This window comes from Carassius gibelio, chromosome A25, assembly GCF_023724105.1.
Source record: "Carassius gibelio isolate Cgi1373 ecotype wild population from Czech Republic chromosome A25, carGib1.2-hapl.c, whole genome shotgun sequence".
In the NCBI taxonomy this organism is placed as follows: Eukaryota; Metazoa; Chordata; class Actinopteri; order Cypriniformes; family Cyprinidae; genus Carassius; species Carassius gibelio.
In genome coordinates, this window is record NC_068395.1 from 7,173,637 (window position 1) to 7,191,873 (window position 18,237).

Sequence of the window (18,237 nt, forward strand, 5' to 3'; positions counted from 1 at the left end):
GTATGAATATTGTCTGGCCAGTTATACAAGCAACACGAGTCGGACGAGTCTAAAGATATGAGCTGAATTGGGTGAAACATTAAAGTTCTAGTCTGTGTCAATTACTCTCATAATAAATAATAATAATAATGTTAACTGTATTTTTCGGTATAAGTTGCATCAGTCCAAAAATACGTCATGACGAGGAAAAAAACATACATAAGTCGCACTGGACTATATGTCACATTTATTCAAGACCAAGAGAAAACATTACCGACTACAGCCGCGAGAGGGCGCTCTGGGGTAGGCTACAGGAGCACTGAGCAGCATAGAGCTAATTTTACTATTTTTATTTAGAAATCTAACTATATTCATTTTTACAATTATTTATTAATGTCACACACACACACACACATACCTAGTGCCTTATGACTTAAAAGATGAGAGTGGTAAATGTTACAGACATGGAACTGTTCAGTCTATTATTGATTTTAATTTCCACTTCACTGTTATCCAAAGGGACAGAACTATTTGCACTGTATTTATCAGTGGGACAATATTCATACAATACTTCAACCTAGAAATAATTTGCAGGTCTCAGCAGCACGAATTATGTGCCCAGCTACATCTGATTCAAATATTATGCTAATTAACAGTGAGCGTAGTTTCAGACATTTCAGTGCTTCACTCGCACTGACTCTTATTCTGCCTGAAAGAATGACAAGACCGAGCTGAAGGCTGTCAGATGAAAACCGACCCGATTCGACCAATCAGATGAAAGCAGCGTTTCAGCTCCGCCCACAAGTGCGAATGAAATATTGAAGCCATAAACCGAAATGATCAAAACATACACGGACCAACTGTCTTGTCCATGTTGTCTCACTTGATTGAATCCTCTTCTTGAGATTTGAGTCTCTGACCTTCTGCAAGCCCCGCCTTGTTCACACAATGATTGACGTGGCGCGAGGGCGGGGACACGTGATCGGCTCGGAATGCATTTTCAATGTGCACATTGAATTTTGCTACATTCATTGCGGGACACCGAATGAAAATGCAATCGTAAGTGTCTTGACTGTGAGTGTTAATGCAATTAAGAAAAATAGCATTTAAATGATCATTTTGCCACAGTTTTTGCTTTAACATATCTAATCATTTCTGTAATACATTTTCATTTTAATTTTGCAACTTATAAAGCGTTAAAATTAATATTCATTTTACATATTAAAACTGGTGTAGTAAATGGCAAATGAAAATTATGTAATTTAATTTTCATTTTCCACCAAACGTTGCACAAATGTATTGGAAAATGGAAATGTATATACAGAAATGCATTGCCATTTTACATATTGCATTGTCATTTTGCATATTACATCCCAAATTGAATAATGCTACCCATATGCTTCCATACGTGTACAGTATTAGGATTTTTCTATGCAATACTCTACAATAGTACAATATATTTAAAGTATAATTTTTGTTCAATCTTGAGTATTAAAGTCATGAGATGGATAACGGGGCAAAATAAAGAGACTGGAGAAAAATGGACTCGAAGGTGCAGTTCAGGAGAGAACTTTTAATTATTTTGCATGTCCCCAAATTAAAGATTTACACCTTTTTTATGTCAGGTCCATACGAAAAATAGTTTTGTCCATGAATTGGTTTGTATGAGTTTGAATTTTCCCAACACTGGTTACACCATGTCATCAGATTGGTCACATCTTGTCATTACTCTTTTGGTATTGTCTGTTGCATTCAAACTGGACCAGAGTTTGTTTGGAAGTGGACGGAGACCCATCTTTTTAGTGATCTTTATCCACTTGTTTGGTGTGCGTACCAGAGTTTGGATGCCAGCATTTACACTCAAATGTACCATACTAACAGCAATCACACTAGTGTTTTTAATCTAACCAAACATTACGTGCAAGTGCACCCTTAACTGAATCTGATTTTAACAAAAAATAAAATCAAAAAATAAGTGCCAGACACCAACTCTCCAAATAGTTTTTTATTATTTGAGGCTGCTGGGGAGACAGACCCGAAAGCCTTCCAAACAGTTTAAGCAAACAGGAAAAATGTGCCATATGAATAAAGCACTGAATTGAAGAGATCTCCTGCAAGTATTATGCAAAATGCCCATGACCACTTCAATGACCACGTCTCCCACATCCACGACCCCGTCCACGATCACATCCCTGACCGCTTCCCTGACCTTGACCGCTACCCTGACCGCTTCCCTGTCCTTGACCGCTTCCCTGTCCTTGACCACTTCCCTGTCCGCTTCCCTGTCCCTGACCGCTTCCCTGTCCCTGACCACTTCCCTGTCCCTGACCACTTCCCTGTCCCTGACCTTGACCGCTACCCTGACCACTTCCCTGTCCCTGACCACTTCCCTGTCCCTGACCACTTCCCTGTCCCTGACCTTGACCACTTCCCTGTCCCTGACCACTTCCCTGTCCCTGACCTTGACCGCTTCCCTGTCCGTTTCCCTGTCCCTGACCGCTTCCCTGTCCCTGACCCTGTCCGCTTCCCTGTCCCTGACCGTTTCCCTGTCCCTGACCACTTCCCTGTCCCTGACCTTGACCGCTTCCCTGTCCGCTTCCCTGTCCCTGACCTTGACCGCTACCCTGACCGCTTCCCTGTCCCTGACCGCTTCCCTGTCCCTGACCCTGTCCGCTTCCCTGTCCCTGACCGTTTCCCTGTCCCTGACCACTTCCCTGTCCCTGACCTTGACCGCTTCCCTGTCCGCTTCCCTGTCCCTGACCTTGACCGCTACCCTGACCCTGTCCGCTTCCCTGTCCCTGTCCGCTTCCCTGTCCACTTCCCTGACCATAGCCGCTTCCCTGACCATAGCCGCTACCCTGACCATAGCCGCTACCCTGACCGTAACCACTACCCTGACCGTAACCACTACCCTGACCGCTACCCTGACCTTGACCGTAACCGCTACCCTGACCATAGCCGCTTCCCTGACCTTGACCGTAACCGCTACCCTGACCATAGCCGCTTCCCTGACCATAACCGCTACCCTGACCTTGACCGTAACCGCTACCCTGACCATAGCCGCTTCCCTGACCATAGCCGCTACCCTGACCTTGACCGTAACCGCTACCCTGACCATAGCCGCTTCCCTGACCTTGACCGTAACCACTGCCCTGACCGTAGCCGCTTCCCTGACCGCTACCCTGACCTTGACCGTAACCGCTTCCCTGACCTTGACCATAACCGCTTCCCTGACCGTAGCCGCTTCCCTGACCGTAACCGCTACCCTGACCTTGACCATAACCGCTTCCCTGACCACTTTCCGGGCCGCTTTCCTGATCACTTTGCGGATCACTTTGCTGATCACTTTGCTGATCACTTTGCTGATCACTTTGCTGATCACTTTGCTGATCACTTTGCTGATCACTTTGCTGATCACTTTGCTGATCACTTTGCTGATCACTTTGCTGATCACTTTGCTGATCACTTGGTTCACTACATACATGGCCACAGGTGGTTGGGCAACATTTCTGTGCGGCAGGACACTGGCCATCATGGAAACAGAGGTCAGCACATTCTGGAACACTCTTTAGTTTGGGACACTGACCCGGCTTCACTGCATGGACACAGATAGCAACAGTTAGTCTGTAGGTCTATACAGACTAACTGTAACAGTTAGGCTGTATGCCACTTCAAAATACAGAAACAAGCATGAACAAATTTTACCAACAGAGTAAGTTTAAATTACTCCATTTTGTAAAGCCATCCTGCATTTAAAACCATCCAAAGGGATTAAAAGGTGGGCTATGCACTTTCAAAAATGCTTTAGAAAGCCAAGTTGGGCAGTGGCAAAAAACTTGTAGCCAATCAGCAGGAAGGGGCATGTCTAATCATGAATGGGGAGGAGAGATCACTTGGTGCATATCACTGACATTAGACGAGCGACAGATGTTGGATTAAAAACGAATAAGCCAGAGGAAAACATCTGCGGAATAAAAGGATACTGAAGATAACGCAAGTAGGACCCTTGTAAATGTTGGATCAGCTTTCCAGCGCTGGAGAGAACAAATAGCTATGCACCTGTGGGCAGAGCTATTAAAATAGAGGCAGGACCCTTTTTGGGGAAGGGACTTTTTTTTTTTAATCAGTATTGGCTACCCGAAGTCACTTATCCAATATTTAATTCAAACCTACTTCTGATAAAGGCAAAATCCCAAAACGATGACCAATACCTGTATAAGGAGCTGTACAGTAATGTCCACTTCCATTGCCGCAGCACTTCTCATCGTTGGGACAGTCAGAGTCACGGTTACAGGACCCATTAAACAAGCTTCCAGATGTTTGAGGTGGACACTCTCCTGGCTTTGCTGTTATAAAGACATGTCAAAGAGCATCACTGAGGGCACTTCCATTCACTTAGTGAGATCAAGAAAAATCTTACTTTTCCAGGTCAAATACTACAATCAGGCCCCACCCATCTACCAACCAAGGAAATGTGAAAAATTAAACCAATAACTGTTTTGGTAAGCCTTTTCTAGCAGGTTTCGGAGAAAATGAGAGCATCGGTTTTTTTGCTCTTAGTGATGTGGCAAACCAAAGCAGGGGCCGGATTCACAAATCTTAAACACAACTTATGATAAATTCCAAGAAGTTCGTGATTAAGTGCAACGGAGTTCACATGTTCTGAACACCTTAATTCTTAATGAGTGAACACGAGAAGCACTGATAAACATCATTTTGCACTTCCTGCAGATTAACCCTATAAATCAAGCACACAATTTGTGGGAGTTTGACTAGTCAGCTTGCATTTTAATGCAGCGTTCTTGAACTGCTACTAATCCAGTCCATTCATGCACTGAATACGGCCAAAGACCATTGCATTTATAAAATTAAAGCTCCTATCCGACTCATTTTTAGAGTTCCTATGGAGTTTTGAAGTCTGCAAAAAGGAGCATCACACATAGGCTAATGGTTACCAATCATGGTTTACATTAACAATAACCGGGAGCTCTTCAGATAACTTATGCACATCCCGATTAAGGGTTAACTTACGTAGCTAGCGTTGTAGTGAATAGATACACTTCAAATAACCCAATAAATTCATTAAAGTCTTACTGTTTGGGATTCAAGAATTCTGGGGCAGTCCTAGTTTTGTGATTATTAACGTGTATTCAAGTTTTGGCTCATGTGTGTTTAAATAGGAATACCCAAGTTTTAATATTATCTGCTTAAGGCTTACATTGAATTTACAGGTGTTTATTTTGTAGACCGTAGCATCCATTAACAAACTCTCTGGAAACAGGCTGCACACACAGGCTCGCAGTCAAAAGCAACATCATGCATGTCCTCCAGAGCGGTCTCAATCAGGAAAACGACCTCGTCGGGTCAGCATGACCATTAGAATCACTAGACAGTAACCAGCCACTAGACACACAAGTCTTGCCCTGGAGGTACAATGTGCTGCAGTTTAGCTCCAACCCTGATCAGTCACATGCCTGTGATTTTCTAACGATCCTAAACACATCGATTAGCATGCTCATGTGTTTGATAAAGGTTAGGCCTAAACTCCGGAGGAAAGTGCATCTCTAGGTCCAGATTTGAGGATCCCTGTACTAGAGGATCACTGGGGGAGGCCAGGAGTGCAATTTGTCAAATCAGGGACTACACAAGGAGTCTTCAACCTTAATACAAAACTTACATTGAACTGCGGCAAATCAAAAGGGTTTCAAAACCGAATACTCATCCCTAAACTGTTAGCTTCAAAAGACCTTAATCCCTTTTTTTTTTTTTTTTGCATTTCTTTAACAAGTTAACAGATTTTCTCACCTGTAGTTTGTCCCTGAATAACATCTGTCAGGCTCAAGTATCCAGAAAGACAACATAATACAGCAATCAATGAGAAGTACAATCGAGCTGTCATCGTCCCAACCTGCGATCTCATAATGATCCCTACTAGAAAATGCACTGAATTGAGGTGTGGACAACAATGCACACAAATAATAATGTGACTGCAATAGAAATTGCTGTAAAAATGGGGTTTTAAAGAGCCAAGGAGATCAGGTCAACTCCAACCCTGATCAAACTCACCTGATCTGGAAGATCTTGATTAGCTTGTTCAGATGTGTTTGATTGAGGTGTTGAACAATATGAAGACTGCAGTGCTTTCACGCCATGTCATAATAATTAAGATAGTCTAATTACAAGAGGATTGTGTGTTTCTATGGTAACACTATCAACTGCAAAATGAAGATGCAGTGGTCAGCAGGTACAGCGTCTACTGCCACATAAAACTCTGTGCTATCGTCTAATGAGCTACTGATAATGAAAACTGCTCAGAATTAAATACTGGTTGTTTCAGAAATGTTTCAGAGGTTGTTTCAGAAATGAGTGTGCTCTATAGCCTCAATGCATACATATATATATATATATATATATATATATATATATATATATATATATATATATATATACATTCATTATATATAATATATATAAACATTTTTTGGAGATGAAGTGAAAACTCTGAGTATGTTAACCCTGAAATGAGGGGAAACTCTGGGTTTTCCATTTCAGAATGGGAGGTTTGTCAAACCAGAGAAAGCAGGGATACTCATGACTGTTTCTGAAAAAGAGGTAACTTACTCAGTAACATACTCCGAGTCAGTTTCTGTGATAACTTACTCTATGAACCTAACCTGGTCGGGAACAGGTTTTCTTCGTAAATCCAGAGTTTCTTGCGGTCTCCTCCCAAAAGCGTAAGCGATATTTAAATACCTCATTCACTTTGCAAAAATTATTTTCTTACGGAGTACAAATATCTGACGTTGAGATGCAGTTTCTGTAGATGAAATTTTTACAATTGTATAAGGTATTTAGTTTCCTCGGGGGAAAACAAGTGCATTTAAGTACAGTTTACGTAAAATGTAAAATTGTCTGCCATAAGGTAAGAAAAATTATCTTAATTCAAACAGAAACAAGCATATTTTGAATTTCTTACTGTACTGGCAGATAATTAGCAAAATAAGCAAAAAAGCATTTTGATTTAAGAATATTCTGACTGGAAACAAGACAACAATTCTAAGAAAAGCATTTTTTTTTTGCAGTGAACGTTCTTTAAACATATTTTCATCATGCAGACATGGTCAAAGTGACAAAAATGGTCTCTCCTTTAACACGGGATCCCATAGACGAGGAGGCTGAATACATTTGTAGAGGTTTTTTTGTTGTTGTTGTTGTTTTTGTTTTTTTGTTTGTCGTGGGATAGGTTACCATCAAAATGAATATCAATTCATTTATTTAACCTTTTTACCTATGATTATTATAACAGTCTTGTTGGGAATTGAAATATTATTCAGTTATTATACAAAAATCATATACGTTGCATAAACAAGCACATCAATCAGATTAATACAAAAGGCCTTTTTACACCAATGATGCAATTTAAATTTTAGCTTTTTTTTTTGAGTGTTACAAAGAGATACCCAAAGAGATAAACTTTATAAAAGTTAGGACTCATCCACACCCTCCTAAAATGGCTCATTCTAACATGCCTCCACGTCTATGTCCAATGTGGGGAGATTTGCATAATGCTGCCCAAATGTTCATGCAAAGAAAGAAGAAGTAACCTTTGATTCTCGCTGTTACCACCGGTGCCTTTAAAAGACAATGCATCCATTATAATGATACACATCTGATTTCTCTCAACTGTTTATTTCACACTTAACTAACAGTTTTTTTCGATCACACTTTCCAAGATGGGCATTTTGACATATTTTGTATGTATTTGTCAGTCCAAAAGCAAGAGTTGTTTCTTTATAAACAGAGAAGAAGATTTAGAAAAGCACATTGTTTTATGACTATACGCAAATAATAGTAGACCCTTTGCAGTTTCATATATCATCTTATTTTTATCTGTATGATCAAAAATGTCATATTTTTAGTTCTTTTCACGGTCATCAAGAAAAAATGGCCAAAAAAAAATAATATTGCTTAAAAATTTCCTCCACATATCTCACTCAGCTCTTTCATTTAGGGTTTCCATTGATCAGCAAACAGACTCACTCCGAGTCTTAAAGGGATAGTTCACACAAAAATGAAATTCTGTCATCATTTACTTACCCTCATGTCGTTCCAAACCTGTAGGAGTTGCTTCTTATATTGAACTTAAAAGATATTTTGAAGACTGCTGGTAATCAAACAGTTGGTGGTTATTAGGGTGTTGTCATTATTATGGGTATTAGCTTATGTCAGCATTAATATCGCTGTTAGTAATGAAGGTTGAAAATTGTCCCTGTTCGTGTACAAAGCTGAATTGTGCCGTCATTAGGGCTTTTGTGATAACGTCCACCACTGGACCATGGCGAGGATGTCCCATGTGAAGAGGGGCTCACCCGAGGCGAGCGGTAGGGTCACAGCGCATTGCCCCTGCAGCTGTCTCTCATTTTGGGACTGTTTTGTGCAGTTGGGGCAGTGCTCGTGTCGTGGATTCTGTGATTCCAAGCAAAACATTTTGAATACAAAAAGCAAACCTGTGAAATCCAAGTGGAAAGGCTCGACAGCTGTATTTATTTTATTGTTTTATAATGGTTTTGTTTTCTTTAGGAATCCTGTAAGCACTTTTTAATTGTTATTAAGATGTCATTTTTTGTTCAGATCAAAATTTTATGACATTGTATGTCACAATTGTAAACTGAAACTGAACTTTTAAAGCATGTTCTAATAATATACAGGTCCTTCTAAACAATTAGCATATTGTGATAAAGTTCATTATTTTCCATAATGTAATGAAAAAAATTAAACTTTCATATATTTTAGATTCATTGCACACCAACTGAAATATTTCAGGTCTTTTATTGTTTTAATACTGATGATTTTGGCATACAGCTCATGAAAACCCAAAATTCCTATCTCAAAAAATTAGCATATTTCATCCGACGAATAAAAGAAAAGTGTTTTTAATACAAAAAAAGTCAAACTTCAAATAATTATGTTCAGTTATGCACTCAATACTTGGTCGGGAATCCTTTTGCAGAAATGACTGCTTCAATGCGGCGTGGCATGGAGGCAATCAGCCTGTGGCACTGCTGAAGTGTTATGGAGGCCCAGGATGCTTCGATAGCGGCCTTAAGCTCATCCAGAGTGTTGGGTCTTGCGTCTCTCAACTTTCTCTTCACAATATCCCACAGATTCTCTATGGGGTTCAGGTCAGGAGAGTTGGCAGGCCAATTGAGCACAGTAATACCATGGTCAGTAAACCATTTACCAGTGGTTTTGGCACTGTGAGCAGGTGCCAGGTCGTGCTGAAAAACAATATCTTCATCTCCATAAAGCTTTTCAGCAGATGGAAGCATGAAGTGCTCCAAAATCTCCTTATAACTAGCTGCATTGACCCTGCCCTTAATAAAACACAGTGGACCAACACCAGCAGCTGACATGGCACCCCAGACCATCACTTACTGTGGGTATTTGACACTGGACTTCAGGCATTTTGGCATTTCCTTCTCCCCAGTCTTCCTCTAGACTCTGGCACCTTGATTTCCGAATGACATGCAAAATTTGCTTTCATCCGAAAAAAGTACTTTGGACCACTGAGCAACAGTCCAGTGCTGCTTCTCTGTAGCCCATTTCCTGCACACGCCTGTGTACGGTGGCTCTGGATGTTTCTACTCCAGACTCAGTCCACTGCTTCCGCAGGTCCCCCAAGGTCTGGAATCGGTCCTTCTCCACAATCTTCCTCAGGGTCCGGTCACCTCTTCTCGTTGTGCAGCGTTTTTTGCCACACTTTTTCTTTCCCACAGACTTCCCACTGAGGTGCCTTGATACAGCACTCTGGGAACAGCCTATTCGTTCAGAAATTTCTTTCTGTGGCTTACCCTCTCGCTTGGGGGTGTCAGTGATGGCCTTCTGGACAGCAGTCAGGTCGGCAGTCTTACCCATGATTGCGGTTTTGAGTAATGAACCAGGCTGGGAGTTTTTAAAAACCTGAGGAATCTTTTGCAGGTGTTTAGCGTTAGGGAAGTCGTGGCCTAATGGTTAGAGCGTTGGACTCCCAATCGAGGGGTTGTGAGTTCGAGTCTCGGGCCGGTAGTGCATGAACAGCTCTCTCTACACCTTCAATACCACGACTTAGGTGCCCTTGAGCAAGGCATCGAACCCCCAACTGCTCCCCAGGCGCCGCAGCATAAATGGCTGCCCACTGCTCTGGGTGTGTGCTCACAGTGTGTGTGTGTGTGTTCACTGCTCTGTGTGTGTGCATTTCGGATGGGTTAAATGCAGAGCACGAATTCTGAGTATGGGTCACCATACTTGGCTGAATGTCACTTTCACTTTAATTAGTTGATTCAGATGATTAGGTTAATAGCTCGTTTAGAGAACCTATTCCATGAATAGCCATGATATGCTAATTTTTTGAGATAGGAATTTTGGGTTTTCATGAGCTGTATGCCAAAATCATTAAAACAATAAAAGACCTGGAATATTTCAGTTGGTGTGCATATTTTATGAACCTAAAATATATGAAAGTTTATTTTTTATCATTACATTATGGAAAATAATGAACTTTATCACAATATGCTAATTTTTTTGAGAAGGACCTGTATATGGTCTTTTTTTATAAAATAAATTTTATATGTATTATACATTTAACTAAAGGATACTGCAAGCACTTTAATTCCCAACACCCCTACCCTACTTTACTCATACAGCACATAAATTGTTCAATAACCTTGACTGTTAAATGCAGATCCCACTGTGGTCTGGTTAAATCATCATTTACTTATTCCTAACGTTTGCATATGGTGGTGTGTTCTTACAACACAGATCTACCAAATTTTGCTATATCACATAATATAATTTGCGTTAATAGTGGTCATCGTCTGTTTGATTAAGTCTTTGATTTTTCTGTACACTTCTGCCATATGTACAGAAATTGACAGTCACCACTGAATAAGCTACTACTAAATATTGTAGAAAATTTGTTTTTCATAAAATTTATTTGCAATGATTTGTGTTGTAAAAAGCGCTATGCACACTGGACAGGTCAGGGAGGATATAGAGCTCTGAGGTACAGGCACATGTCCTTCCTTGGTAGATTTGCGCTGCCCACTGTCATAACGGTAGATGAAGTTAATCCCAGTGTTGTAATTCTGGAATGAGTCTTGCAGCATGGCAGATAATCCATGCTGAAGAGCGTTGGTGCTAAAACACAGCCTTGCTTCACCCCGTTTGTGATTGGGAACGGATCAGAGAGTTCTTGTTTGTCTCTGACGCTGGCCATCATGCCATCATGAAGATTGCGCACAATGCCATTGAACTTGTCTGGACACCCATACTTAGCCATGATTTCCATCATTTCCATAGGCTCTCCCGGTTGACTGTGTCGAATGCTTTTGTTAGATCAATGAAAGCTATATATAGATCAACATTTTGTTCTTGCCATTTCTCCTGTAACTGCAGAACAGTAAATACCATGTCAGTGGTTCCATGGTCTTTTCTGAAACCACACTGACTCTCAGGTAGCAGACCCTGTTCTAGATGGACAATTAGGCGGTTCAGAAGAATTCTTGCCAAGATTTTGCCAGCGACTGATAGTATGGAGATGCCTCTATGGTTGTCGCAGTCCTGTCGTTTGCCTTTCCTTTTATATAGATTGATTATAGTAGTATCCTTGAACTCCTTGGGAATGGCTACTAATATCCACATAGCCTGGAAGAGGTCGGTCAGTTTCTCGACTAAGCAAGGCCCTCCAGCCTTGTAGATTTCTGCTGGAATGGCATCGGACCCTGGAGCTTTGCCTGATGAGAGAAGTGTTATGGCTTTGCTGATTTCCTCAATGGATGGTAAAACAGCCAATGAATGGTTTATTTCAACTTGAGGCAATCTCGCAATTGCCTCCTCATTTATGCGTCTGCTAGGCTTAATCCGGATGTTAAGTTTGGAGATAATGAGACAATGGTCAGTCCAACATTCAGCACCACACATAACCTTGGTCACCCTGACATCGTGCCGGTTGCTCCTCCTCACGATGACATAGTCAATCAAGTGCCAGTGGTGTGAACGAGGATGCATCAATGAAGTTTTCTTACGCTTTGATAGTTGGAATATCGAGTAGGTCAAATTCAGAGCATGTTTGCAGCAGTAGAAGACCGTTGCTGTTACATTTTCCAATACCATGTGCACTTATGATTCCATTCCATGATTGATGGTCACTTCCAACTCTGGCGTTGAAATCACCCAGTATCAGAAGTTTATCCGAGCTGGCTGTAGCAGCAATAATGACTTCCAAGTCATTATAAAATTTGGTTTTGATCTCGTCAGAGTTGGTCATGGTAGGGGCATAGGCACTGATGATGGTGGCCGCCTTTTTACCAAATAGGTGGGGCTGTAAGGTCATTAAACGGTCGTTTATCCCCTTGGATTGGCTTGCCAGTTGGTTGACCAGGTGATTTTTTTACTGCAAAACCAACACCAGCATCACGCCTCTCCTCCTGGCCTCGTCCACTCCAGAAGAATGTGTAACCTGCACCCACTTCAGTTACTTGTCCAATATCGCCCAGTCGGGTCTCACTAAGGGCAGCAACATCCACATTATATCTGGCTCTGCCCACGAGGGCGGTGCATCTCTCAGGTCTTTTTGATCCAGATGTGTCCATCAAGGTGCACACATTCCAGGCGCCAACAGTGAGTGGTCTCACTTTGGTCTTTTTCGCTTTATTTTTTAATACGGGATCCCGCCAGCTGCGGTAGGCTGGCGAGGATGTTTTGAAGCAGACAATGTTTAGGGTACCTTTTCTAACCCTTTCCTCCCTACGGAGGTGAGCAGTGTGATCCTGAATAGGGCTGCTCAGTCACTCAGTGTGCTGCCGGACTTCACTGCTGCTTCGGTCCAGTGAGGGAACGAACAATATCCTGAGCCACCTGCATGCAGGTTTGCGGCTACAGCTTCCAGCATATCCGTGTCTGCTGCTTCGTCGCTCACCCATCGCCACAGGACTTGGATGATGACGATGGTAAGAAAAAGTGCCATGACTTGCACAGAAAACTTGGATTTAAGTGAGGGTGATTTGCGCAGTATTCAACCTCACTCTCTCGACCAGCCACATCTGTACCCAGTGGCAAGACGTAGTCAAGACGACTGGAGATGGTCCTGGTTGCAGTAGAAGGTCCAAAGACCCGTTTAGGTGGAATTTCCTCCAGGGTTCCACGCGCCCAAGCTCAGACAAGCGGAGTTTTCCGGGTTAGTTAACCGCTGCCCGGGGTTCGGCTTTAACAGCTGCTGACTGTACCGACTCACCAGGGATGTTGAGTGTCATTATGCTTTAAATTTTGTCCATATGGTGAAATCACTTTGATATTATTTTATATTATTTTGACCTTATCTGATTTATGTCCGAGAGATTAAAAATGAACAAACTAGGCTATACTTTGTATTGTAGGCTTGGATTATTATATAGCCTAGTGTTTATTTATTGAGACAGTCAAAAAGACAAAATTTAAATCAATATTTTATTTATAACATGGCTTTATTTATAAAACGCCACAGATCCTGAAGAAACCATAACAGAAATAGCGAATGAATCATTCACGTGAATAAGGAATGAACCCGACCCGAGAGACTCGTGCGATGAACTACTCCGTTCTCTTTCCGGCTTGGACTGCATTGGTTTAGCATATGGGGCTGTCACATGATTAAGGAATGACTTGAACCCAAACACTTTTCAGACAAGGTGAGGTAATCATAGACTGAAGACCCAGGTTAAAAAAATAAAAATAATCTCTTCTGTATCTTATAGCATTAGTTTTGTATTGTTTGTAGTGTGATCAACTAGACATGTTTGGGAAGTAATGTGTAAGATTACATTTTGCTAAAATGAACGAAATTACTCAGATTTGTTCATTTTGCGGAACAGACTCCAGTCACTAGGGTTTTTAATCTAACCAAACATTGAGTTTGAGTGCACCGTTTATTGAATCGGATTGGAAAAAAAAAAAAAAAAAAAAAAAAAAAAAAAAACACACCCAGACACCAACTCTTCAGAAATTTTTTTTATTTGAGGCTGCTGGGGAGACAGACCCGAAAGCTTTCTAAACGGTTTAAGCAAACAGGGAAAACGTGCCATATGAATAGAGCACTGAATTGAACAGATCTCCTGCAAGTATTATGCAAAATGCCCATGACCACTTCAATTACCACGTCTCCCACATCCACGACCCAGTCCACGATCACATCCCTGACCGCTTCCCTGTCCCTGACCGCTACCCTGACCACTTCCCTGTCCTTGACCACTTCCCTGTCCCTGACCTTGACCGCTTCCCTGACCACTTCCCTGACCTTGACCATAACCGCTTCCCTGACCACTTCCCTGACCACTTCCCTGACCTTGACCATAACCGCTTCCCTGACCGCTTCCCTGACCTTGACCATAACCGCTTCCCTGACCACTTCCCTGACCTTGACCATAACCGCTTCCCTGACCGTAACCGCTTCCCTGACCTTGACCATAACCGCTTCCCTGACCACTTCCTTGACCTCGACCATAACCGCTTCCCTGACCGTAACCGCTTCCCTGACCTTGACCGTAACCGCTTCCCTGACCGTAGCCGCTTCCCTGACCGCTTCCCTGACCGTAACCGCTTCCCTGACCTTGACCGTAACCGCTTCCCTGACCGTAGCCGCTTCCCTGACCGCTACCCTGACCGTAGCCGCTTCCCTGACCTTGACCGTAGCCGCTTCCCTGACCGCTTCCCTGACCTTGGCCGTAGCCGCTTCCCTGACCGTAGCCGCTTCCCTGACCTTGACCGTAGCCGCTTCCCTGACCGTAGCCGCTTCCCTGACCTTGACCATAGCCGCTTCCCTGACCGCTTCCTTGACCACTACCCTGACCTTCACCACTACCCTGGCCGCTTCCCTGACCTTGACCGTAGCCGCTTCCCTGACCGTAGCCGCTTCCCTGACCGTAGCCGCTTCCCTGACCGTAGCCGCTTCCCTGACCTTCACCACTACCCTGGCCGCTTCCCTGACCACTACCCTGATCACTTTGCTGATCACTTTGCTGATCACTTGGTTCACTACATACATGGCCACAGATGGTTGGGCAACATTTCTGTGTGTCAGGACACTGGCCATCATGGAAACAGAGGTCAGCACATTCTTGAACGCTCTTCGGTTTGGGACACTGACCCGGCTTCACTGCATGGACACAGATAGCAACAGTTAGTCTGTACGCCACTTCAATATACAGAAACAAACAATAACAAATTTTACCTACAGCGTACATTTAAATTACTCCATTTTGTAAAGCCATCCAAAAGGGATTAAAAGGTGGGCTATGCGCTTTCAAAAATGCTTTAGAAAGCCAAGTTGGCCAGAGTGGCAAAAACTTGTAGCCAATCAGCAGTAAGGGGCATGTCTACTCATGAATGGGGAGGAGAGATCACTCAGTGCATAGAAAGGACATTAGACGAGCGACAGATGTTGGATTAAAAACGAAAAAGCCAGAGGAAAACATCTGCGGAACAAAAGGATGCTTAAGATATGGCAATTAGGACCCTTGTAAATATTAGATCAGCTTTACAGCGCTGGAGAGAACAAATAGCTATGCACCTGTGGGCAGAGCTAAAAAAACAAAAAAAAACAAAAACAAAAACAGACCCCTTTGGGGGAAGATTCATTGTGCTCTTTTTCAGCATTGGCTACCAGAAGTCACTTATCCAATATTTAAATTGAAAGACTTTTGATAAAGGCAAAATCATCCCAAAACGATGACCAATACCTGTATAAGGAGCTGTACAGTAATGTCCACTTCCATTGCCGCAGCACTTCTCATCGTTGGGACAGTCAGAGTCACGGTTACAGGACCCATTAAACAAGCTTCCAGATGTTTGAGGTGGACACTCTCCTGGCTTTGCTGTTATAAAGACATGTCAAAGAGCATCACTGAGGGCACTTCCATTCACTTAGTGAGATCAAGAAAAATCTTACTTTTCCAGGTCAAAAACTACAATCAGGCCCCACCCATCTACCAACCAAGGAAATGTGAAAAATTAAACCAATAACTGTTTTGGGAAGCCTTTTCTAGCAGGTTTCTGAGAAAATGAGCATCGTTTTTTTTTGCTCTTAGTGATGTGGCAAACCAAAGCAGGGACCGGATTCACAAATCTTGAACAACTTTATAAATTCCAAGAGTTTTGGAAGATTCTTAAGTGCAACAGAGTTCTCATGTTCTGAACACCATAATTCTTAATTATGAGTGAACACGTGACCCACTGATAAACATCTTTTTGCACTTCCTGCAGATTACCTCTATAAGTCTTAAGCACACAATTTGTCCGAGTTTGACTGGTACTCAGCTTGCATTTTAATGCTGCATTTTTTAACCGTTACTAATCCGGTCCATTCGCATTAAGCATAAGCATTAAAGCTCCTATCGTTTTGAAGTCAGCAAAAAGAAGCCTCACACATAGGCTAATCGTTACCAATCATGGTTTACATTAACGGTAACCGTGAGCTCAGAGAACTCATGCACATCCCGATTAAGGGTTAACTTGCGTAGCTAGTGTTGTAATGAATAAATACATTTGAGATTGGTCTTAAATCCCAAATGGTAAGACTTTCATTCTGGGACAGTCCTAATTTTGTGATTATTAAGAACTTGTATTTAAGTTTTGGCTCATGTTAGTTTTAATAGGAATACCTTAGTTTTAATGGTCTCTGCTTAAAGCTTACATTGAATTCAATGCATCACAGGGGTTTATTTTGTGGACCCTTAGCATCAATCATTAAACTCGCTGGAAACAGACAGGCTTTTAGACAAAAGCATCATGCATGTCCTCCAGAGCGGTCTCGATCAGGAAAACGACCTCGTTGGGTCAGCATGACCATTAGAATCACTAGACAGTAACCAGCCACACGTCTTGCCCTGGAGGTACGATGTGCTGCAGAGTTTAGCTCCAACCCTGATCAGTCACATGCCTGTGATTTTCTAACGATCCTAAACACATCGATTAGCATGCTCATGTGTTTGATAAAGGTTAGGCCTAAACTCCGGAGGAAAGTGGATTTCTAGGTCCAGATTTGAGGATCCCTGTACTAGAGGATCACTGGGGGAGGCCAGGAGTGCAATTTATCAAATCAGGGACTACACAAGGAGTCTTCAACCTTAATACAAAGCTTACATTGAACTGCGGCAAATCAAAAGGGTTTCAAAACCGAATACTCATCCCTAAACTGTTAGCTTCAAAATACCTTAATCCCTTATTTTTTTGTATTTCTTTAACAAGTTAACAGATTTTCTCACCTGCAGTTTGTCCTTGAATAACATCTGTTAGGCTCAAGTATCCAGAAAGACAACATAATACAGCAATCAATGAGAAGTACAATCGAGCTGTCATCGTCCCAACCTGCGATCTCATAATGATCCCTACTAGAAAATGCACTGAATTGAGGTGTGGACAACAATGCACACAAATAATAATGTGACTGCAATAGAAATTGCTGTAAAAATGGGGTTTTAAAGAGCCAAGGAGATCAGGTCAACTCCAACCCTGATCAAACTCACCTGATCTGGAAGATCTTGATTAGCTTGTTCAGATGTGTTTGATTGAGGTGTTGAACAATATGAAGACTGCAGTGCTTTCACGCCATGTCATAATAATTAAGATAGTCTAATTACAAGAGGATTGTGTGTTTCTATGGTAACACTATCAACTGCAAAATGAAGATGCAGTGGTCAGCAGGTACAGCGTCTACTGCCACATAAAACTCTGTGCTATCGTCTAATGAGCTACTGATAATGAAAACTGCTCAGAATTAAATACTGAGGTTGTTTCAGAAATGAGTGTGCTCTATAGCCTCAATGCATATATATATATATATATATATATATATATATATATATAGCTAGTGTAGATACATCTGGCTGTTAAAAGCACAAATGTCAGTTTTACTCCTCCTAAAATATTAAAGTGGTAATATGATGCAATTTAAATTTTTGCTTTCTCTTTGGAGTGTTACAAAGAGATCCCCAAAGAGATATACTTTATAAAAGTTAGGACTCGTCCACGCCCTCCTAAAATGGCTCATTCTAACATGCCCCCACATGTCACGATGTGGGGAGATTTGCGTAATGCCGCCCAAATGTTCACGCAAAGAAAGAAGAAGTAACCTTTGATTCTCGCTGTTACCACCGGTGCCATGTTTAATTGTGATAGCAAAAATACTTTTTTGGCCTTTCAAAAGAGGACACAACAAGAAATCAGTGGTTATGTTGTATTTACAACACT

General features: G+C 42.0%; 1 protein-coding gene across 1 annotated transcript; it reads right to left on the minus strand.

Annotated features, from left to right (window-relative positions):
- Positions 1-1,977: 1,977 nt before the first annotated feature.
- Positions 1,978-17,448, minus strand: LOC127946887 (fibroin heavy chain-like). Its single transcript, XM_052543710.1, has 11 exons — positions 17,253-17,448; positions 15,729-15,863; positions 14,141-15,145; positions 12,411-12,703; positions 12,173-12,316; positions 5,785-6,010; positions 4,191-4,325; positions 2,627-3,574; positions 2,555-2,590; positions 2,273-2,440; positions 1,978-2,236 (listed from the first exon to the last, which is right to left on the minus strand). The coding sequence occupies exons 1-11, from the start codon at positions 17,365-17,367 to the stop codon at positions 2,124-2,126; spliced, it is 3,318 nt and encodes a 1,105-aa protein (XP_052399670.1). The 5' UTR covers positions 17,368-17,448; the 3' UTR covers positions 1,978-2,123.
- Positions 17,449-18,237: the final 789 nt, after the last annotated feature.